Source organism: Triturus cristatus, chromosome 3_2 (genome assembly GCF_964204655.1).
Source record: "Triturus cristatus chromosome 3_2, aTriCri1.1, whole genome shotgun sequence".
Lineage (NCBI taxonomy): Eukaryota > Metazoa > Chordata > Amphibia > Caudata > Salamandridae > Triturus > Triturus cristatus.
Genome location: NC_140584.1, coordinates 205,445,198 through 205,469,974, shown reverse-complemented (window position 1 = coordinate 205,469,974; position 24,777 = coordinate 205,445,198). Strand labels below are relative to the sequence as shown.

The 24,777-nt window shown below is 49.1% G+C and overlaps 1 protein-coding gene across 1 annotated transcript in view; it reads right to left on the bottom strand.

The window, feature by feature from the left end:
- EAF2 (ELL associated factor 2) overlaps positions 1-24,777 on the bottom strand; it is a 172,463-nt gene that overhangs the window by 78,606 nt on the left and 69,080 nt on the right. Inside the window, exon 3 of the mRNA XM_085647527.1 lies at positions 12,488-12,624. Coding sequence (XP_085503653.1) covers positions 12,488-12,624 — 137 coding nt within the window. The remainder of the gene's footprint in view (positions 1-12,487; positions 12,625-24,777) is intronic.

Here is a 24,777-nt window from a genome sequence, read left to right as displayed (position 1 = left end):
AGACGCGAAAGGCTCTTACTCAGTCCTACACTGGGAATAAGTGTGTTTTAAGTAGTTTCCTGAAGTGCAGGATATTGGGCTCAGCGCGGATGTTAAGGGGCAAGGAATTCCAGTGTGACGCTACTTGCACCGAGAAGCGTCGGCCCCCGGAGCGAGCTCTTTTTACTCTTGTAGTCTGCATCAGATGTCTTTGATCCGAGCGCAGTGGGCGTGTGGACTTGTAGGGGCGTGCCATAGAAGACAGAATAGAAGGGCCCCTGCCGTACAAGATTACACGTACATCTGCCATAATGGCGAGCTGAAGGGAACTGATCCTAAAAAAAGGAGATTCCTTTCAGGAGAATGATCCTCTTGTACCGCCATGGGACAGAGTGCTTAGGAGGAAGAGATGGAATTAACTTCTCCCAGCAGTCCCACTGATCCTTCGAGCAGTGTTGCAGAGCCCTAATGTGAAGTCTTGCAACTGGAACAATGAAAATGCAAGAGGCCACTGACCTGACACTACAGTGGAGGAAATCCCACAAGCAGCTGAACAAGGAATTTCATGAAAACGAAGGCCTTTCTGAAAAATGGCAGACATGCCCTCCTGCGAAGGTTACATTTCTACTTGCTCTGTGTATGAAGCAGTCCTTACGTAGTTGAGAATCTTTACAGGAATTGCCATGAATTTCTAGAAGTTGAGAGGACAGTTATGGAGCAGCTCCAAGGGAGCGCACTTAAGGTAAGTAAGAACCAAGTTCAAGTCCCACTGAGGAATTATGAAGGGAACAGGAGGAAAAAGATGAGTAATGCCCTTAAGAATTTGATTTACAAAAGGGGACTTAAAAAGAGAAGGCTGATCAGGAAGCCTAAGAAAGGCTGAAATGGCTGAGAGGTAGCCCTTTACAGTGTCCAGAGCTGTAAAGGCTGGTTAAAGACAGGAGAAACAAGAGAACCTCAGAAAGAGGGGCAGTAAGGGGATCCCCAGCCTTTGCTGTGCACCATGCCATAAATCTGTTCCATCTGCAGGTGTATACCGTCTTAGTGGAGGGACGCCTGGCTGCCAAGATAACATATCACAGACTTCGGGAGGAAGGTCGAAGGCTGTCAACTGTCACCGCTCAATCTCCACGCAAGGAGGTGAAGAATGGACAGGTTCGAGTGGAGGACCATCCCCCGCTGCTGCGACAGAAGATCCTCCCGAAGAGGCAATCGGATCGGAGGATTGATGGCCATGTGTAACAGCTTGTGATACCAGACTCAGCGACGATGCTTCTTCGACTTCTTGTGCTTCGACTTACCTGAGGAGTGCGAAGACTTCGAAGAGGAGTGGTAGTGGCTCCGCGACCGGTCCCTCGACCTCCCGAGCGAGCGGTACCTTGAACGGCACGGAGCGGATTTCCAGGCCTTGAGAAACTTTCGGGACCACTCCTGCAAAGACTTCGGTTTCATGGTACGGCAGTCGGAACACGACTTGGGATCGTGGTCGCGTTCCAGGCACCACAGGCACATGCAGTGTGGATCAGTTACAGACATCAGCTTTCTGCAGGAACCGCTTGCCTTGAAACCTGGCATCCCTAACGTGCACCAGGAGTCGATAAGACTAAAAAATGGTGTTGACAAAAGTCGCAACAAAGTCAGTCAAAAAGTGACTGGAGGTACCTCTCCGGATCTGCGTGGCTGGCGCGGAAAAAGAAACAACTGACGTCAGCGCAAGCGGGCAGCATCTAAGTAGCTGCTTCGACGTCAGCCTGGCGACCACGATGCCAACGACTAAGGCGGAACCGACTGACGCCACCTTTTGAAGCGCAGGGGTACTGCTGACGAAAAATTCTCCGGATCGAGTCTGATGCCTGGGGGAAACTCTAAAGGAAAGGAATCTATAACTAATTTGTCTCTTTCAGAAATTGGTTGACTTTATCTTGCAACTATGCCAGTAGTTTATCTTTTTGTTTTATGAATTCCCACTTTGTTTATTACGGTTTGTACACAGTGTTGGGTACTGTTGACTTATTTGTCAAGTTACTTGTATAACTAAGGACTATAGCCAGCCGTAGGATGACCCCTCAGTAGGTTGTTGGGATGCTTTTTGAGTCGTCTTCTGACCAGGATTATGAGACTGACTCTGCATCCGAGACCGAGGAGGAAGGACAGGATTCTGGCAGTGAATTTTCTGTCTGAGAGGAATCATCTGATGATGAAGCTACTGTCAGTGCGGATGAAGTACCTGTTTTAGGTTTAAATCTTATTATTATTAACATTAATAAAACATCATCAACGGCATCCGCAGCTTCAGCCTACAACCCCTCGGGCCGGCAAGTCACCATACTTAAATATCAGCGCATCTTGCGCCCTTTCTGGGCTCTGGTGTCAAGTCAATTTGATACACAGCATGTCGCCTACAACCCCTCGGGGCCGGCCGCGTCTGAATCTATTGGGAACCAGGGGGTCCCCTCGTTTGCGGTGGGTTAATGTTGGGGAACCTCCCCGCAGTTCCCTACTCCTTAAGGCGTATATCATATACAAGAGAGCCCACTGATGCATGCCTGACAAAGTATCATCCTTTGGCTGTAACAGCTCCAGTCGGGGTGGCTGGACCCATAACTAAGACCCGTCCCTCAGGACACCAATCCGTTCCAAACTTTATAATAAACCCCCAAACCTTGACCATCCCCAACAAACCCCCCCCTCCCCCCCTCCCCAACTCCCAAATCCCCTGTACCCCCTCCTCCCCCGTCCAGTGCGGCCTTCGATCGACCTCGCATGGTCCCGTGGTCCCCACCCATGCACCCCTGCACAGGCGTGATCAAGGAGTCGAGTTTTCCTGCCCAGTAAGCCGCAAGAGTCTGAGGTATCTTGGACAGGTCAGTTCTCTAAATTCCGTGGCCAGGAGGGACTGGAATGGCTGCCAGATATCTGTAAACTGCTCTACCTCCCCCGCCGCTGCTAACGACATCTTCTCCATTCCTAGCACATGCCATAGTCTGTGCAGCCATCTGATGACGGTGGGGAGTGTGGGTAATTGCCAATGTATAATAATGTTTTGAATGGCCGACCCTAGCGCTATTGCTATCTGCCTGCCTCTGCGAGATTTCAAGGGGTACATCAGCGCGTTTGGAAGACCTAGTATGATATAGGCTGGGAAGCGCGGCAGCTCAATGTTGAAATGGGAGTCTACAGTGTCCAATACCTCCTTCCAGTATGCGTCTAGAAGGGGGCATTCCCACAGTATATGGGTCAACGTTCCCACCCGCCCGCAACCCCTCCAGCAGGTGGCCTCTTTGCTACTGTCCATCGCGTGTATGCGGTCCGGGGTATAGTACCAGTAAGTGGAGATTATCGTGAGGGTTTCTGTCAGGCCCGTGTGATATGCCGAGTGTCTTGCTCTGTACTCCACCTGTTCCCATTCTTTGTGGCTCAGGGGTCTGCCCAGTTCTCTTTCCCATCGTTCCCTTCCCGGATGATAGAAGTGCGAGGAGGGCTGTTGGAGGAATTTATAGAGGTCACTTATGAGCTTGGTGTCAGACGTACGCGACAAGAGCCAGGGCTCGTAAGGGAGTAGTCGTCTATCAGCTGTCTCTCGCACCTGGGGGCTCAACGCCCAATGGCGAACTTGCAAGTAACGCATTCTCTCAGTTTCAGGAAATGCATAGTCCTGTCGGAAGCTCATGAAGGGAATGATCCCTTCCGAAGTGTACAAGTGGCACAAAGACCTACATCCCGCCGTGCGCCAATGAGCGAACGCCCCTCCCTCCGTTCCTGGGGTGAAGTCCGGGTTATCCACCAGCGGCGTCAACGGGGAGGGAAATGTGGTCAGCCCGTGTGTGAGATTTGTGGCGTCCCAAATCCGTAGAGGGACTCTAGTGATAAAGGAGGCATAGAGATTAGCGGGGCGGTGTGCCCTGCGCAGAAACGGCACTTCCTGTAACGGTCTGCCCGCCACTGCCTGATCCTGAAAGAGCCAGTGCTTGTCTGATTCCTACCTGCTCCATTCTACCAGGTAGCGCAACTGCGCCGCCTGAAAATATTTTCGGAGATCTGGGATGCCGAGGCCTCCCGCGCTAGCAGTGAGAGTGCCCTCCTCATTCTGGGTTTCTTACCCTGCCAGATAAAACGCCCCAGGTCGGACTGTGTCCGTCGGATCCACCCAACCGGGGGCTGCAGCGGAAGCGCCCAAAACAGATAGAGCACCTGAGGCAAGATGGTCATTTTCACGGCCGCCACTCTGCCCAACAACTAGAGAGTATTGCGGTCCCACCGAGCCAGTTCCTCCCGTATCTTCCTTCCCAAAGCGGTGTAATTAGCTGCCGTCATAGTGGGCAGGGTGGGGGCCAGCTGAATTCCCAGATAGGGCACTGGGCCCTTTGACCAGACTATCGGGACTTGACTCTGCAAGAGGGTTCTGGTCCCCGGCACGAGTGATAGATCCAGGGCAACTGACTTCCCCATATTCATCTGAAATCCTGCCACCGCCGCGAAGGCAGTCAATTCCGCAATACAGGCCGGCAGGGCTGTGAGTGGATCCTCCAAAGAGAAGATCATGTCATCAGCATATAAGCTAACTGCATGACAAAAACCGCCCATTTTCACTCCCTTGACCGCCGGGTTATTCCTTATTCGCTGTGCGAAGGGCTCCATATACAAGGCGAAGAGTAAAGGCGACAACGGGCATCCCTGTCGTGTGCCTCTTTCAATTTTAAAACTCCCGGAGCAACATCCATTTACCCTCACTACCGCGGTCGGGGATCGGTAACAATTGAATATCATGTTGCGGAATTTGTCCCTCAGCCCCACCTTCTCCAGCACCTGCTCTAGGTACGGCCAGTGCACGCGGTCAAACGCTTTTTCGGCATCCACCGCCAGCAACATTCTCTCACCCCGGATCCGTGATGCTTTCTCTATAATATGTGTAATCCGTTTGGTGTTGTCCACCGTTTGCCTCCCCGGAACGAAGCCTGCCTGATCCGGGTCGATAAGCCCCGGCAAGAGGGGGACTAAGCGAGCTGCCAGAATCCCCGTGTAGAGTTTGAGGTCGACGTTCAAGAGGGATATCGGCCTGTAAGAGCCGCATTGCGATCTGTCCTTCCCTGGTTTAGGGATGACCGTCAGCGACGCCCGCAACAGGTCCGGCGGTATGGCCCCCGGCTCCGCAAGGGTGTTAAAGAGGCGCATGAGTATCGGTGCGAGTGTTGCGCAAAATGTTTTATAGAAGAGGGACGTGTATCCATCCGGTCCCGGGGATTTCCCGTACTTGAGATTGGCAATGGCGGAGATAACCTCCTCTACCCGTATCTCCCTGTCCAGACTCTCTGCCTGCAGAGGTGTCAGTGATGGCAGAGAGACCGAGTCAAGGTACCTGTGCGTTGCGGGCGCATCGGGGGGGGTCCCCGGCGTACAGATCGGCGTAGTACTTGCGGAAGACGTCCGCGATGGGGGCGTCCTCCGTAACCGTCGACCGTGTGGGGTCGGTAAGCATCTTCACCCGGTGTTTGTCTCGCTACTCTGAGCCTACTCGCCAACAGTCGGCCGCATCTGTCTCCCCCGTGTAATAGGCGTGCTTGAGACGGAGCGCTGCGTATTCTGCGCGATCCATATCCAGAGCCACCAGGGTCTCTCGCCCCCTGGAGTTGCCGCCAAATCCGGGGGGGCCCCCGTCCGGCGACGCATGTGCTCTAGTTCACGGACCTTCTGTGTGAGTTCCTCTTTTATTCCGTCTTAGCGCGTTATCCGCAGCTGAGATCGCGATGAATTCCCCTCGTAGCACCGCTTTCAAAGCAGCCCACTGAGTCGCCTTGGAGGTCTCCGGGGTCTCGTTGTGGGATTGGTATTCCTGAATCGCAGCCGCCACCTGCTTGATAACGTCCCCTCTGTGTAGTAAGGTGTCCCGTAGACGCCATACCCGGGGGGCATGGGCAACCGGCGGCAATGAAAAGGTAGCCGTCACCGGGGCGTGGTCCGACATGGAGATCACCCCTATTTCCGCCGTTGTAGCGAAGTCACAGACTGGCCCGGTGACCAGAAAGTGGTCTAGCCGTGCGTACGTTTTATGTGCGTGTGAGTAATAAGAGTAGTCCCGTTCTGCAGGGTGCAGGCGACGCCAAAGGTCTAGCAAGTCCATGTCCGCCAGCTGAGCCCTGCACCCTGCTGAAAACTCCCCCGCCTGCGGCAAACGTTGGGCGGATCTATCAAGTGCCGAATCAAAGACTAAATTGAAGTCACCCCCTAAGACGATGTGCCTGTCTGGGGTAGCCGTGACTTCCCCTAATGCCAAATTAAGAAAACGTTCTTGCCCTTCATTCGGACTGTATAAGGACCCAATCGTAAAGGAGAGACCTGCCACCCGGAATCTATAGACCAAGAGTCTACCTTTCTGTTCCGCTTGTTTATGGAGAACTTCTCCCCGAAAGCGCCGTGCTACCAGTATCGCCACCCCTGCTGTTTTAGTGTTACATGAGGAAAAGAACTGTGTAGGAAATGTGGAAGAACGCAGCCTAGAACAGTCTCGGGGCAGGAGGAGCGTTTCCTGGAGGATACAAATATCCGCCTGGGTGCTTTCTAATAAGGACAGTACCTCACGCCTTTTAGTCGGGTTGTTGAGGCCCCGCACATTAAGCGTAACTGTTTTAAGGGTTGTGGGCGTCATGTGGAAAGATGGGTGTGCCCGCGCAGAGCCCCCAAGGACCCGTATATTATATCATTGGTGTCGCAATCTTGGCCATATTGTCTGTCACGCACTGGACGATCCACCCCTCCCCCCCGGGCCCCCATTCTCCCGTCCCCCTCACTCCTAGATCTCCCTCCCTCCCTGTCCTGTCCCCTCCCAACCCCAACAGAACCCCTCCCCCCCCACCACCACCACCACCACCCCCCCCTAGCCTACCCCTCGGCAACGAGCCAACAGCAGTGAGTCCCTTCCCACCTGAACATCTTCCCCCAGCCCCAACTCCCGGGTCCTCATTGTTCAAGTCCGGTCCCCGAGGGAACAAGTCTTTGGTAAAGCCCTCCAGTGGACGTCCAGCCACCTTGTCTCCCCCCGCCTGCCCCCTCCCCCCCCCAGCCCCCAAACCTGCAAGTTGAAGTTAGCTGTTGTGATCTCCCCCCGGAGCGTTCCTACGCTGTCAGCGCACTGTCAATGGAGCCGGTGTTCTCGGCCACCTCCGATACCTTGTTGGCCATACTAGCTCTGATGGTGGGTGAGTCCGGCCGCGTCGGCCGATCCCGGGAGCGCCGCCCGGCCACCCGTCGCCATCCGTCCCCTCCTGAGCGCCCCCGGCGCTGCGAAGCTGTATCGTCCTCCGTAGCTGTAAGGCCCAGGATCCCGCACGTTTCCTGCAGGGAGCGTAGTTGGTGCAAGATTCCATTCCACCGGAAGATAAGTCTAAAGGGGTGGCCCCAGGCATAGGGTGTTCCATGTTCTCTCAGGAAGTCTGTTGCTATTTTGAATGTTTTTCGTTTCTGGAGCGTAATAGCTGACAAGTCCTGGTATAATGCCACCGGATGTCCCCGGAAAGTCAGGGGCTGCCGCTTCCGTGCTTCCGCCATGATACGCTCTTTAAGTGGGTAGTCCGGGAGGTAGGCCAGAATGTCCGGAGGTGGCATCGATGCCCTCCGTTGCACCCCCACTCGATGCGCCCTGTCTATTCGGATGGGAAACTCCCCCGGCTCCCCCAGGACCTCCCGAAACAAGTCTCTCAGGTAGCCTGCCACGTCCGTTCCCTCGTCTGTAGATGGGACTCCGCGAACCCGTATCTTGTTTCGCCGAGACCTGTTTTCTAGGTCTTCGGCATGTGCCTGGAAATCAATCTGTTGGTCCCTGAGTCGCAACACCTCCTGTTGTAGCGGTTCGAATTCCTCATCTCTCCTTTGGCCCGCATCTTCCACCGTGGCTACCCGTTCACCCAGGCCGTCCACCTCCCGCCGCATCTCCCGCACTTCACTGGCCACTTCTTTCTTCAGGGCCTGGAAATCCTCCCTGAGGGATCCGAAGAGGGACTCCATAAAGGACCTGGTGAGCGGAGGCTCCCCACCGTCGGAGGCCGGAGCGCTGCCAGAGGAGTGGGGCGACTGCAGCCCCCTATCCACTTTTTGCGGGTGCCGGCGCAGGAGCTCGGGGAGAGTGCGCTCCCCCTTCCTCCCTCCTTTACTGCCTGCTATGGTCGCGGGGCCGGGATGCGAATCGGGGCGTCTGTGCTGCAGGTCCTCCGCTGGGTCCACCGTCCAGGCTCTGCGCCCCCCCAGCCGCACCACTTCGTCCCTGTCCTCGTGGCCTTCTCCTCTGTCTTCCAGTAGCGCCGCGTCGGAGGCCACGTCACCCGGCCGCGGGAGGCTCTTGCGCTGGGAGCCAGGAGGTGACCCTCGCCCACCAGGCCACCCCCTCTCAGGCCGGCGCTCGGTAGATCCTGGCTGTGGCCGGGGCCGTGCTCCCGGCTCAGTCCGCCCCCGTTGTGCCTCGAGTCCGCCCCGGCTCTCTTTCTGGCCCCGACTTCGTGCGCACTCCTGCCGCTGTGCCGCCTCCACTACTCCAGGTCTCCCCGTCTGTAGGCAGGGGGTCCCACAGTCAATCCTCTTCAGTCCCGGCCGTACCCCCGCATCGCCCGTCCAGCACTGCTGGTGGGGGGGGGGGATGGGGGGGGGGTTGGGTCAAGGGGAGCCGGCCTGACCGCTACCTCTTCTGGGTGCCAACCGACCACTCCAGCTCATCTCGTGTGGGTCCGCAGTGGCACCCTCCGTCCCCGATGCTCTGTGGCGCAGCTCTTTTCCGGCCGTCTCCGGTGCAGATGGGCTCCTCTCCGGCGTCGCCGTTCCCCCATAGCTTCAGCTCGCCCTAGGCGCGGGCGCCGCCGGGAATCTCAATCGTCCTCCGTCTCCCGGGGGAAGGGGAGCCCCCCTCTGCAGCTCCGCGAGGGCGCCGAGCCACGCGGCCCGGCCCGAGAGTCGGTCACCGCTGTGGTGCGCAGCCCTGAGTTCCCCCACTTGCTCCAGGACGCTGCGGTGATCCAGGGGCCTCGCGCTCGCCTCACAGCGCCACGTGCAATATCCTCCCGGGGCTAGCCTGAAGTAGGGCGTGTGCTCTCCGGGGCCGGGTCACCCCTCTGCCTGCCGCCGACGACAACGATGCGGTCACCCCGCCAGGTCCATCGCCGTCCCCTGCAGTTGAGTTCCGGCCGTACCACCGCTGAGCAGAGGGCCGCCTCGTTGGGCCAGGGCACTCACGTAGTCACGCGTCCGTGCGCGCCCTCTCTAAGTCCGGCCTGGTGCTCCACCCCCCTCCGGCGTTACCCTCCCGATGATCCGGAGGGCGCCGCCGGTGCGTTTGAAGCGCTCCGAGCCACCGAGCAGCCTCGTGCAGTGCTCCGCCGGTTCCTCTGCCACTTCTCCTGCAGCGCAGGGGGAGATTCTGCGCTAGAGCCCGGTCCGGGGGTTCAGAGGATCGGGAGCCGTCCGCTCACCTCGCCATCTTGGCCACGCCCCGAAGTACCTGTTTTAGAGGAGGACACTGATGTGCTGGTAGTGCAGCAAGAGCAGGGCTCGAAAAGTCATAAAAAGTTCACTATTCCTGCAGGTCTAGTAACTTCAAAATATACTCAACCTAACTGTAATGCACTTGATCTGTCTCAGAAAGTCAAGCAAATGTGACAAGTTAACAAGATTTTAAGGCATTTTCAGGAGGTGTAGTTGGTACCTCAAGTGTGCATAGGATTACCTCGCAGTAGATTGCTGTTAATTAGAAAGCAAACACGATACTGTAAATTGGAGGGTAGGAAACCATTGTTGATTAAGTGTTTATATGTGAAGTTTTATGTACTTTCATGTATTGTTTTTGATTTGCATTAATTTGAGAACAATTAAAAAGGAAATAATAATTGTTCCAACAAGGTATAAATGTTGGTATGTGGTTTATTGATATGTAAGTAAATGGAATGGGACTATGTAGTATGAAATAGTATTTATTTGATGTATCCTATGATTACTAGGACTGCATCTATTCCTCCAAATCATTTTTTTGTATAGTGTGATATTTTCTTCCCTAGATGGTGGAGGGGTATTAGGGCAAACCCAAGTGCTTCTTTACAAAATCCACAACTAGGCACATTGCAATAAAAGGGTCTGTTTTCAGTGGAAAAATGGGATGTGTTCATGTAGCGTTTTGACTAGTTTCCTGTAGTGAGCGCAAGGCCTATCCACACAAGTAAGATACGTTTGTATCGGGAGACTTGGGAGGGGGGCGGGGGTGGCACAGAATAGCAGAACAAGTGTTATTAACAGTTGTCTTTCTATGCATTTCTGCCTTCCAAATGTTATACAGTGTGGAAAAAATACCCCCTTATTCACATGCTAGTATAGCTACCCACAAATTCAGAGATGTGGAAATAACCACTGCTTCTAAACTCCATATCTTGTTCACATTTCAGAAATACATAGGTTTCCTTGATACCCATTTTTCACTCTTTATATTTTACAAAATGAATTGCAATATACTCAGTACAATAAAAAACCAAGGCAAGGTGCAGCTCAGTTATTGGCTCTGGGTACCTCGGGTTCTTTGTGAACCTACAAGCCCGATATAGCCCCGCAACCAGAAGGGTCCAGCGGACCTAACTGTATATTGCTTTAACAAAATCTAGCATAGTTACAAAAAGTTACAGCTGAAATGAAGACACAAATGGCTCCTTTTTTTTTTCATCTCAATTTCAACATTTTATTTCAACTGTTGCTATCTATAGGCTATTTTGGTTGATTTTGAAATTTGAGGGGACTAGGACTACATCTATCTGGATGCAATACCAGTAGCTGAAGAGAAATAACGATTTCCATGAGCTGTGTAGGTCCTAAAGTAATAATAAAAATTGTATCCCCTCCCAGCGCTAAGCCTTGTTTGGTTTAATGGCTATCTGTAGGAAAACCTTGAAGATCCTCAAAAATGACCTCTTGCTGAATTCAGAATGTTATCTTCTTTTCAAAAATGAATAGCTTTCCGGGATTCCTTATTGGTTTCACACCCGTTCTACCACTAACTGGAAGGAGGTAGAAAGCACAAAGAATAGGAAAAACAGGCTATGTCCCAGTAAAATGCCAAATCTGTAGAAAGTGTAGTTTTTCTGACTAAAGGCTGCCTGTTCCTTAAAGCTGGGAAGATGGCGATTTTAGCACCACTAACCCTTCGTTGATACCATTTGCAGAGAAAACAACCAGATGCTGTCTTCTGCTGCACTTTTTTCTAATTTTTCCCCAAAAACCCAAAATGTAGATGTATTTTGCCTAATTTCTCTGTCCCTTCCAGGGTAATCCACAAACCCTGCGTACTTTTAGAACCCTCAGGATGTTGAAAGAAAAGGGCACAAGTTTGAAGTGGATAACTTTTGCGGACAAAATGTTATAGGGGCCTAAGTGCAAGCTACTCCAGATAGCCCAAAAAACGGTTTAGCACCGGGGAGAAGAGGGTGTGGGGGGAAATCGGGGGGTGGGGGGAGGACTACGGGCAGGGGTGAAGGCGAAGAGTAATGTGGCATTACATCTCACATTTTCGCCAGATCACAATATTGAAAGGTCTCCATTTGTTTGCTACAAATGATTTGCAGAAAATAACTTGTGGGGTTGAAAGAAAGTTATATATATAAAAAACATTATATATGTCGACTACTCCAACTTTATTGGGATGATGAGCAATATGTACACAAGTTGATAATGAACAATTATCGCAGTTTGATTAATTATTGCACTTTGTCAGGCATCTTTACACCACTGACTGGGTAAGCTAAAGACTGCAGTGAACCATAAAGTTCATGAAGCACAGCAAGAACAGCCAAGCTCTTTCTCGTAGTCGACCACTGGTCATAGCACCATTGCTATTTAAGTAGAACACTGTACCAAGTCAGTATGATGTCAGTGTTTGACCACATGCTTTATCAGCTTCTGAGTATTTGTAGGCCTAGGCATCATTTCTTATTTACTTGAACAAAAGGTATGGAACATAAGGGTTTATTCCTTTTCAAAGCTAGAACTCTCAGTGGACATTAGGTATGAGTGCAATTACTTGTATCAAAGTGTTTGAACTCCAAATGCTGCTTAATCTCACGGAGTAAGTTTATACTGCTCAATTTAGTGCCTTTGGGCAAGTGTAACAAGGCAGTGCCATGGTTAGAAATCAGGAGTGCATTAGTACATGAATACTGGGGTATCACTGGTAAACAATAGAACTCACTGGAGATACTTATCCCACGAACTGCCCAGGAAGTAAGGAACAGACCGCACATCTACATAATAAAATATTAACAAGAGCATGCGTTTTTACTAGAGTGGTTATTTAATTTATCACAATTGCTTTTTGCTTTAGGACCCATGTCAATATGTTGGCCTATGGCAATACAAACAGTTGTTTAATAAATTTAGGCAATAAGACACGTTTGTCAATACTCATGAATGGACTCACAAAGAAGGTGCTCTGTGATTAGCTTCTCCCTTTAAGCAATCATCAAGATAATAAGTAAAGTCACAATACAGTTCCTACCTGGTTTTCTTGACAGAGATGTTGCTGCTAAGCTTCTCTAGTCTACATTCTCCTGTGTCATGGTTTACAATTAAAATGCATTCCTTCAGGTAAGGCCTCTTCGACCCTTTAAAAACAGTTACTGGTGCAGTTGAACCCTGTTGAGATAAATAAACATGCCAAGAAAATATTCTTAGCATCAACCCATACATTTGCTGAAGAATTTGAAATCTTGAAGTAGTGAAATTGCTGTTCGTTTACAATTCTGGTTCATCAATAAACCTACCAGGTTGCATACTTGTAACAGGGCCAAACAGGTAACAAATGACATTAAGATGGACACAAAATGATAAAAAAAAATACCTTCCTGGTAATTTCAGTACTCCAAGGTTCTTGCTCTCCCTTCTTTAGCAGGCTGGGAATTGCCTGAAGCGCCTAAAAATTATAGTCAAAATGAACGCTGCCGCTTTTAAATCGAGAGTACAAAAACATCCCCCTTTGGAAGTGTCACCAATTGCCACACCCAATTGACACGTTGCCTCGGATGCAAGGCTGTAGCAGAGTTACTGCCGATTGAGGAGAAAGTTGGATGGGTGTTAGAGAGGCTAGACAAGACCATCAATATCGCCAAGAAGGCATTTTTTGTCTCAGTTTTCTGGGTCTCTCCCCCTCCCAAATGATTGGGAAATTGACTACATAAGTTAAAATATTAACTGTGGGGTTCAGGGGTTGAGGCGTGGGGGTAACTAGTGTAATAAGCAGTATTTGTCCAGACAAGCATCACACAACCTGCACAGAGCTTTGGGATGGAAGACCCATCTTTCCTGAAAAACGTGTCTAGCAAAGGCAATTGCTACAAACAGCATGCAGAACTGTCCATAAACCAACGTCAACAATAAGAATATGTCTTTCAAAGGCCGGGATAAGTATAAGTTTGTGAGTAATCTATATCACCACCAAGAACGGTTTTGAGAAAGTCAACTGCATCTAAAAGCAATCTTGTGCAGAAAACCATTAGGTTTTTAAAAAGAACACTCTCCCACCAACCTAGGCGGTGGCATGCTTCATCAATGGGTTCTCACCTAGGGTGCAGAATACATCCTAGGTGTGCTTCTACGCCTGATTACAGCGGACAGGCTGTTTTCTTTGTGACAATTCGTGAAAAAGGTGGGTTAAAATAGTCTCCAGGATCCCCTTCCTAACAATGAGTATTTTAATAATGGGGTCCTGTGCAGGATTAAAAGTAAGACTCGGATGTATCGGAGATATATTTGACCTCGTGCATCTAAAAATGGGTCTACATGTTTCAGCCAGTTAGAGTGAATTGTCAAGGCTTTCTTCAGGACAGTTAGTGACATGCCATAAGAAATACGGCCTAAAATTATGTGGAAGCACACGTGCCAAGGTGTGCTAAGTGGTGGAAATAGCTCTGATTCAGGGTGAAACAGTAACTTATGGTTTGCACCCAGCACGCTGTAACTGAATGTGCCATAGTAATTGGTAGTCACAATCAGTACTGTAGTTTTTCAATACAGTATATGGTTAAAATATTTCCCCGGCTCATTCAACAAATGTGTTAGTCATTTTTTTAAAATAAGAAAATGATAGATGCCTTACTTGAGTCGTGATGATTCGGGTGACATGGATCCCGGCAAGGGGTGGTGCCCGTAGTCACACACTAGTGAGGGGATAAAAGAGGGCTTGTAAAGTAAATAACCTCTTTTCAGGTAAATCAAAAGAGTGGCCAGTGCTCCCCAGTCCCACTTACTTCTTCAAAGATCACCGTCCGTGTCAGATACCTATTGCGGCCCTGACACGAGATCCCGGAGATGCTCCGGTGCCGGCATCTCTTGCCTTAGTAATATTAGGGGGGCGCGAACAGCCTGAGCATCATGCACGTATGACCTGGGGGCATCTCCATATTGGTGCAGCCCGACCGGACTCTAGCTTGTGAACCCTTTCCCAGAGGGTTACAGAGGGGTCTGTCTACTGTCCGGATTTGCATGTTTGTGTGCAAATGCAGTGTAAGCATTATTTCATTTTGAGAAGTTTGCCTATCTATGGAAAATTACCCAAATGTTATTTTCACAGATAGGAATCTAGAAGTATGTTTTTGGATGTTACTACTATATTGTAATGCACGGTGTATATTACTGATGTAGATCCTTTTATAGTCATTCGTATTGTAAGTTGCCACTTGATTGGGAACCGGTAGCCGCGTCAGAATGACCTAGTGGTTATCTGAAAATATTCCCTGTTAGGAAGGGGATCCTGGAGACAGTTTTAACCCACCTTTTTCACAAATTGTCACAAAGACAACAACTTGCTCCGCAGTAATCAGGCATCAAAGCACACCTCGGATGCACTCTGCACCCTAGGTGGGAACCCAATGATGAAGCATGCCACCAACTAGGTTGGTGGGTGAGGGTTCTTTTTAAAAACCTAATGCTTTTCCCACAAGGTTGCTTTTGGATGCAGTTGACTTTCTCGAACCCGTTCTCCTTGTTGATATAGATTATTCAGGGGAGAAGGACGAGCTCTCTCGGATCCTCACTCTCTTTTCATGTTTAAATAGAAGTCTGTGAGCAGCCAAAACAATCTAATATTGTAAGATTTAGAAATACAAAACATTATCTACCAAGTAGAAGTAAATATAACTACTTTGCTGCTTAGAGTAAGACCACTTAACAGGACAAACAGATACTCAAGGCACCTGAGGGACTTAACAAGTAAAACTTTAAAACCCTCAATATATCAAGATTGCATAAAGTCTGTTTGACCATTAAAACACGGGGTCTCAGCCAAAGGGGTGAGAATGTATTGCTTCATATGAAATTCGGTATAAACCCACAGAAGGACAACCACTTCCTTGAGGATATCTATGGCTCTTGAAGCATAGCAATCCTTGCAGAGGTGATAGCTACCAAAATCAGTCTTCAAATCAGCAAATTTAGGTCACGAGGACTTGGGATGAATTGCTTAAGCATGGGTTAGGACAAAAGTAGACTTACATCCCACCAGCAAAAATAAATACTAGATAAGGTGATATCTTACAGTCTCACTGTGCTAAGTTTAAGATTCATAGAACAAACGTTATTATGCCACAATATCTGACAATTCATGCTTGCAGAAATTTTTTAAAAACATGCTGGAGACCCAGCAAGAATTGAAGGACTAAAAATGTTTTTTAAATATGCTTTTAAAGGATGTAAGCATTTGAACAGCTTATCCCACCTTCATATGCAGTCTGGAATCTCGATAGGGAGTCACCGTCAATGGCCTTTACTTGGGTTCTTCCTATCTTTCCAACAGGCACCTGTCAATCTTTTGCAATTTGGAGGTGTCCATGTACGCAAGTATCCCCAGAGGAGCCCCCCGGGGTTCCATACTTTCTTCTGTCATCTTCAACCTCTACATGGGGTCACTCGGGGCCCTACTCACAGATATCAAGATTCACCAATAAGCTGATTATACACAACTCTACTTGAAAGTCTCCTCTGCTTCGGACAGCCAACTTCTCAAATACTACCTCCACATCATACAGACTTTGATGTCTAGTGCCTACCTGAAGCTCAACCCAGCCAAGACATAATTCCCGTTTTTTAGCAAGAACAGAAAACTAGAAACAACACAAACCAGGCTCAATAACCAGAACCTAGACAGCTCTGAACCCCAACTTCCCCCGAATGCCATGAGAAACACATTGCAAAAAAAATACATAAAAAGAAGCGCTCTCTTCAAAAGAAAGTGAAGCACTTTCTTCTAGAAAGCAGCTTCAGATTGGCTGCACAAGCCCTCATCCCCTTGCATCTAGATGGAGGTAACGTCCTGCTCAATAATCTCCTACACTCCACTCTGACATCCCTTCGGGGCATCCAACACTCCAAAGCAAATCTCATCCAGATCCTGAAGAAATATGATCACAGCACCCCCATCCTGATGCACCTGCATTGGTCCCCTAGCCGATCCACGTCATCTTGAAATAACATGCAAAATGTTCAAAGCCATCACTACCAGTGCCCTGCTTATTTTGCAGCCAAACTGATATCTAGGTTAGTTCTTGCCACACCCGCACCCACACCACCATCAGACTGCAGTCTAAGGGTAAAAAAGAAGAAACAAGGCAGCAGGTATTTTCTCAATCAATGCACCTAGGCCCTGGAACATCCCTGTATCCATAGGAACTGCCCAAAAGCTGCTCCAATTTAGGAAACAGTTGAAGAATCACCTCTTCAAAAAATCATACATCCCAATGCATTAACTGTCTACAACCCAGCGCCACCTCTCCGATCGCTCTTGACTTTATACTGGACATTTGACCCTGTAGAGCTCTCCGCTGCCTTTTGGCTAAGTTTATGCAACAGAATTAATACCTACATATATATTACTGAAAAAACGAAAGAGAAAGAAAAAAGGGTAAAGCAAAATTATAGTTAGGTGAAAATTTCAATGACAGTGTAAAGTTTTAAATTGAAAACAAAAAAAGAAATTAAATATTTCATTATCTCAACTATAGTAACTATCTATAGCATCTAATATAATAACTATAACTCATGCCCCCGCGATGCAGTCCTGTCATCAATAATGTCATTTCAGATGTTACAGTCATGCTATCATTGATAACAAAGATCCTGTCATGAGGGATGTAATATGTGGGGTCGATTAGCAGTGCACTGCGAAGGCTCGAGTTATAGTTACTTTACTGAAGTGTGGGCTCCAGCGCTTCCAAAATGAATATATGAATTACCCGATACGGGGACAGGGGGGTTGAATGTCCCACCTCCCCCTTTACAAATATATGAGGCCACAGGGTATGGGGCCCCAGGGCCTATTAAGGTTCATGAAGTGGGGAGCTAAATGCCCCTTTCCCTTTATTCTCTATTCGGCCCAGGGCCTTTTCAGGCTCTGCCCGCTCTACACTTTTTATTTAAAGTCCGCCCTGAGGATGAGGCTCCAGGTGCCTCCTAGAGGCTTGAGGAGGGGATTACATGCCCCCTCCCCTAAATAAGCAAATGTGAATAACCCCTGCCCCCGACCCACACTTTTTATTTAATTTGTTTCTTATTTTGCCACAGATTCACTGATCCACCAGGAAATCGCAGGAACAATTTAGGGAAAAACAACATTTTTGGCACCTATCCCCCTGAGATTCCCCATTTGCCCCATTCCTATGAGGGGCGGGGTATTTCTACCCTACCTCCTTATAGGTTTTGTTTGTTTTTTACAGTCCTAAGATGGCTGCCACCACATCGTTATTGATGTGATAGCAGCAAATCTGATCTCCTCTTGAAATGTGTTGGCTTCACGGATCCTGTACAGTGCAAACCATACAAAGTTTTTGAGCTTTTATACCTATAAAAACACAAAGAAAAAAAAACACACACAACTGAACAGATTTACATCAACCACAAAAAGCAAGTTTTCTGGACGCACATCTAGATTTCAGACGAATATCTTGTAATTCCATTCAAGCATTATTTGCGGTGTCACTGTTCTATTTTCACTCCGTCTGAAAGGGTATTGGTCAGAATTTCCATAGGAACATTTGCGCCATTTGACAAAATCGTCAAAAAAAAAAATCCAAACCCAGGAAAAGGTCATCAATCTCAACTGCTTCCTAGAACATTGTGGGTGTACAATCAAGCAGGAACCAGGAAAAAGGAGGCGGTTGGAGGGTTCTAAAACATGTTTTCCCCATGCAGTATTACATAGCAAATTTTATGCAATGCTACAGGAAGAACAGTTTAATTACACCAAATTTGGGAAAAGCCAGATCTTCAAGCAAAAACCATGCTTTATAAAATTTGGTGAAAATCAGTTTAGTGGTTTTTAAGAAACAAAAAATAGAGGTATCTGTAGAGGTGGCCCAGCAAATACAGAAAAAGAGAGCGTCCCGATTGGCCAAGAGGGATTTTGAACAGTCCTGCTGTTGCCACCATTACAAGACAATGGGTTTAAGTCCCCATGACTGAAAATTGAAAAGAAAAAAGAAAAGAAGAGGTGGCAGGGTGGGACCAGGAGATCCCGGCTTAAATTGTTAGGACATATGACCATGCTGGCAGGAGCCAGCACATCCACTCCCAAAAGGGAAAATGCTACTTAACCAGTATGAATCTGTTCATGGCATATAGAGCTGTAGATTCACATGCTTTGCATTAGTCTGCCATCTAGTGTTGGGCTCGGATGTTTGCACTTTGTTTTTGTTAGAAGAAGTCTTCACCAGTCATGAGGTAGGAGTCTCCTCCTTTCGGTGATAGTGCACATGGGCAATGACTCCATTGTTAGATTGTGTTCCCCGCAGAGGGGGAGAATGGAGTTAGTAAGGGTAGAATAAAGAAGTCCATGTATCTAAGTAAGATATTACTGGAGCAGGTACCCGGGGAAGTGGGAGGGCGCATGTGAATCTACAGCTCTACATGCCAAGAACAGATGCATACTGGGTAAGTAGCATTTTCCGCTCAAGGCATGTGAGCTGTAGATCACATGCTTTGCATAGACTATACAGCAGTAATCTCCCAAAGCGGTGGCTAACCTGTAGCTGTTGCAGTGGTTTGAATAGAGTACGTAGTACTGCCTGGCCTACATTAGCTTGTCTAGCTAACACATCTACACAGTAGTGCTTTGTAAATGTGTGTGGTGTAGACCATGTTGCAGCTTTACAGATGTCAGCTATGGGAATGTTTCATAAGAAAGCCATAGCGGCCCCTAGTTTGCGGGTGGAATGGGCCCTAGGGGGGATTGGTAAAATTCTCTTTGCTTTTGCATAGCAAGTTTGAATGTATTTAACTATCCATCGTGCAATACCTGATTTAGAAATGGGATTGCCTTTGTATGGTGGAGCAAAAGCGACAAAGAGTTGGGTAGTTTTACGAAATAGTTTTGTCATTTCTATGTAATAGAGTAATGCTGTTTTAACAGCCAAGGTGTGTAGAGTACGTTCTGCCACAGAATCTGGTTGAGGAAAGAACAGATTGGTTGATGTGGCAGGCAGAAACAACTTTAGGTAGAAGAACAAGTTACTTACCTTCGGTAACACTTTTGGTGGATACAGTATCTGCCTGTGGATTCCTCACCTTGTGAATATCCCCTGCGGCAGCATTCCACGGAACTTTTTTCCCCAGCGCTCTGCGCTGACGTGGACGTCATAATACCTCGGCTCCGCTCGCGACTCCGTATGACGTCACCGGAGCCATAAGAGAGCCACGTCGGCGTGATGACGTCAGTTCCACCCATATTTTCCGTGCCTCCGAGGCGAACAGGTGGACCAACGACAGATTCAAAGTATACACAGTATACAACATTCGTACAAATATACATAGTACATATACAAAAGGAAAGCTAAAGAACATAAGCATTTCCTACCAATGTACCAGATAAAAAGAAGCTACAAAGTATAACAACATCTCAAGCAAGACATCCTTTAAGGTATACAAAGGTGGACAACGGGGAGGCGGGCGGGCCAGTGAGGAATCCACAGGCAGATACCGTATCCACCAGAAAAAGCGTTACCGAAGGTAAGTAACTTGTTCTTCTGATGGATACATCCGCCAGTGGATTCCTCACCTTGTGAATAGATTCCCACAGCAGTCCCACTCCCGGAGGAGGGTGTCCATCTTCCTATACCAAAACGTCTTGCAAGACAGAGCGCGCAAAGTGGCCCTCCCTCCTCATCTCAGAGTCCAAGCAATAATGCTTTGCGAAGTTATGGAGGGAGGCCCAAGTCGCGGCTTTACAAATATGTGCCACAGGAACACCGCTGGCCAAAGCAGAGGTAGAAGACTTAGCTCTAGTTGAATGAGCTCTAATACCCTCAGAAGGAACCTTACCAGCCAGGGCGTAGCAGATCTTGATGGCCAGGATGATTCATCTGGACAGAGTGCGCTTGTGCACAGCTTTTCCTTTAGAATGTCCAACATAGCCCACGAAGAGCTGATCGTCTAAACGAAAGTCTTTCGTTCTGTCCAAGTAAAAGCTCACAGCTCTTTTTAGGTCCAGACGATGAAGTATTTCCTCCTCCTTGGAGGGATGAGGAGGTGGATAAAAAACAGGGAGAGTAATAGACTGCCCCAAATGAAACGGAGTAACTACTTTAGGTAGGAAAGCAGCCCTGGTCCTGAGTACCATCCTTTCAGCATGTAATGTTAAAAACGGGGGTTTAGAACCAAGAGCTTGAAGCTCACTCACCCTCCTTGCCGAGGTTATGGCTACAAGAAAAACCGTCTTAAAAGGACAACAGCCTCAAACGACAACTATGAAGAGGCTCAAACGGAGTCCCCATCAGAAAAGTTAAGACAAGATTAAGGTCCCACTGTGGCATTACAAAAGGAGTAGGTGGAAACCTGTTTGTAAGGCCTTTGATAAACCTTAGTACAATAGGAGATTTAAATAATGACGGTTGATCAGGAAGACATAGAAAAGCCGATAAGGCCGATAGATAGCCCTTGACCGTGGCCACAGCACAGCCCTGCTGAGCCAAAGAAAGAGCAAACTTAAGTACATCAGAAAGATGGGCTTTTAAAGGGTCAATGATCTCTCTCCACACCATTTAACAAACTTAGACCACCTATATGAGTAAATAGACTTGGTGGAGTGTTGCCTGGCCGATAAAATAACATCCACCACATCAGGCGGGAGAGAGAAGGAATTCAGGTTGCCCCTTTCAATCTCCAGGCATGAAGGTGTAAGCTCTGGAGGTGGGGGTGTAGAACCTGCCCCTCCGACTGCGAGAGGAGGTCTGCCCTCAGAGGAAGACGGAGCGGAGGGCACGAGGAGAGGTGGAGAAGATCTGTGTAGCACACCCTTCTTGGCCAATGAGGGGTGACCAAAATAACTTGGGCCCGGTCTTGGCAAATCTTCCTCAGAATCCGAGGAATCAAAGGTATGGGAGGAAACGCGTAAAGGAGTTGTGAACCCCAACTCAACTGAAACGCGTCCCCCAACGCCCCTGCATCGGAAACTGGAGACTGCAGAATGACGGGCAATGCACGTTCTCGCGGGTGGCAAATAGGTCTATCCGAGGAGTTCCCCACGTCCGAAAGGCGTGACGAACCACCTCCGGATTAAGCCTCCACTCGTGGTCGGCGGAGAACTGCCGACTGAGACTGTCCGCACAAACGTTTAGCACCCCGGCCAGATGATTCACCATCAAGCAAATCCGATGGTCCTGAGCCCAGGACCAGAGCCGCAACGCCTCTCTGCAGAGACAGTACGACACTACTCCTCCCTGCTTGTTGACATACCACATCCGTTGTCCGTCAGGACTTTAACAGACGGACCGCGAAGGGAAGGTAGGCAGGCCTTGAGCGCCAAACGAATCGCCCGCAATTCCAGAAGGTTGATGTGAAGCAACCTCTCCTCGGGAGACCAAAGACCTTTGATCTCCAGATCCCCCAGATGAGCATCCCACCCTAGGGTGGAGGCATCAGTTATCACTGTAGCCACCGATGGAGGCAGATGGAAGGGCTTTCCGAGACAGAATGCCCCCCACGCTCCACCAAGACAGATCCGCCGCAGCTTCTCTGGAGATCTTGATCGACTCAGAGATCTCCGTTGTGCTGATACCACTGCCTGCGGAGACACCACTGGAGCGCCCTCATGTGCCAGCGTGCATGGTTGACCAACAGAATGCAGGAAGTGAACAGACCGAGCAGATGAAGGACCTTCAGAACTGGAACAACCGCTCCATTGTGGAATAAAGGGATCATCTCCTGAACGTCGAGAATTCTTTGAGGAGGAGGAAATGCTCGACACACAGTAGTGTCCATTACCGCCCCTATGAACAGGTTGCGTTGAGATGGCACCAGGTGAGATTTGGGCACATTGATCGAAAAACCCAAGTCGAATAATAGCTGAGATGTTACCTGCAGATGATGTTGCACCATCTCTAGGGACTCTGCCTTCAGAAGCCAGTCGTTCAGGTAGGGGAAAACCGGAATCCCCGACCTGCTGAGATGAGCAGCCACCACTGCCATCACCTTCGTGAAGACTCGAGGTGCGGTAGCAAGACCAAAACGGGAGGACCGCAAATTGGTAGTGTTGCGACCCAACCGTAAAACGGAGATACTTCCTTTGCGACTTCAGGATTGGGACATGGAAGTACGCGTCCTGCAAGTCGACAGACACCATCCAGTCTCCTTGCTGCAACGCTTGAAGAACCTGCGCAAGGGTCAGCATCTTGAATTTCTCCTGTTTCAGGTAAAAATTCAAGACTCTGAGGTCCAGTATCGGACGCAATCTGCCGTCCTTCTTGGGAATCAGGAAATACCGGGAGTAGCATCCCTGACCCCTTTCCTGCTCCGGAACCACCTCTATCGCACCTTTTTGAAACAAAGCTAGTACCTCCTTCTGCAGACAGAAGAAGCAGATGGTCTTCTGAGCAGTAACCCTGGTAAGGGGGAGGAAACTCCCGAAAGGGAAGGGCGTACCCATTCTCCACGAAGTTTAAAACCTAAAGGTCGGTTGTAACAGATTTCCAACCTCGCAGAAAGTGGGACACCCGACCCCCAACAGGTCTCACATGATCTAGGATGGGGGATCTAGGGCTGCTTCCCTGAAGCAGCATTGGGAGCAGAGGAGGCAGAAGATGAAGATGGGTTGCGGCCAGTACCTCTCCGTCCCCTTTGCCTTCCTCTATACGACCTATAGAAGGGATTCTGCTGCTGCTGTTGCTGCTGAGGTTGCCGGAAGGAACGAAATGAGGATCTCTCAAAGCCTCTGAATTTCCTAAGACCAAATCCCTTAGCAGGATTCTGTAATCCTAAAGATTTCGCCGTTACCCTGCTATCTTTAAATCTTTGCAAGGCGGAATCAGCCTTCTCGCCAAAAAGTTTCTCTCCATCAAAAGGCAAGTCTACCAAAGTGGCTTGATCATCAGAAGAGAAGCCGGAAGAACGAAGCCACGCTTGCCTCCTAGTGGCTATCGAAGATCCCATTATCCTTGCCACAGAAACAGCCGTGTCAAGCCCCGACTGAATTACCTGCCTTGCAGCAGCCTGCGTGTCAGTGACAACCTCCATAAAAGAAGCTCTCTCCTCTTCCGGCAGCTTAGGGGCTAACAATTTCATAGAGTCCATCAGGGCATGAACGTAGCGCCCCAGCAAACAAGTGGCATTGGTCGATTTAAGCGCCATGCTTCCTGAAGAAAAGGTCTTTTTAGCTGCTTGATTAGTCTTTTTAGAATCCCTATCCGCAGGAGTCTGAGGGAAAGCGCCTGAAGAATGCTTCGAGCATGAAGCCTGCACCACAAGGCTTTCTGGAGAAGGATGGGAAGAAAGAAAACTTGGATCACCAGGGGCCACCCTATAATCCTTGCCACCTGTCTGGAGACTGCAGGCGAAGAGAGTGGCTTACGCCAAACGAACAAGTTACTTACCTTCGGTAACGCTTTTTCTGGTGGATACAGTATCTGCCTGTGGATTCCTCACCTTGTGAATATCCCTGCGCCAGCAACATCCGGAAACTTTTGTAGCAGTCCACGCCGATGAGGTCGAAGACGACGTCACAGAGGAACGGCACCGCTCGCGACTCCGCTCACGTCACCGGCTCCATAAGAAGACCTCGTCGGCGTGATGACGTCAGTTCCGCCCCTTTTTTCCGTGCCTTCGAGGCACACGGACGGACTGACAGCAATATATACACAGTACACAATATGCAGATCAACACACATAGTGTGGAGAATAAATAGAAAGGCCAAAGAATGACACAATGCCTTTGACAGTAACATATACATTTTGAAATACCATCATTAGAATAGTAGACTAAAACATTATTAATAGAACCTTAGGTATAGAAGAAGGATGGACAACGGGGAGGCGGGTGGGTCAGTGAGGAATCCACAGGCAGATACTGTATCCACCAGAAAAAGCGTTACCGAAGGTAAGTAACTTGTTCTTCTGATGGATACATCTGCCAGTGGATTCCTCACCTTGTGAATAGATTCCACAGCAGTCCCCACTCCCGGAGGAGGGTGTCCACCCTTCTATACCAGAAAGTCCTGAAGGACGGATGGAGCAAAGTGTCCGTCCCTCCTCAACTCGGTGTCCAAGCAATAATGTTTTGCGAAGGTTTGGAGGGAGGCCCAAGTTGCCGCCCTACAAATGTCCTCCACAGGAATGCCCCTAGACAAAGCAGAAGTGGAAGACTTTGCTCTAGTGGAATGAGCCCTTAAACCCTCTGGAGGTTCCTTACCAGACAGGGAGTAGCATATCTTGATGCACAAGACAAACCACCTGGAAAGGGTGCGCTTGTGCACTGCTCTGCCTTTCCTGCAGCCAACAAAGCCCACGAAGAGCTGGTCATCAACTCGGATGTCC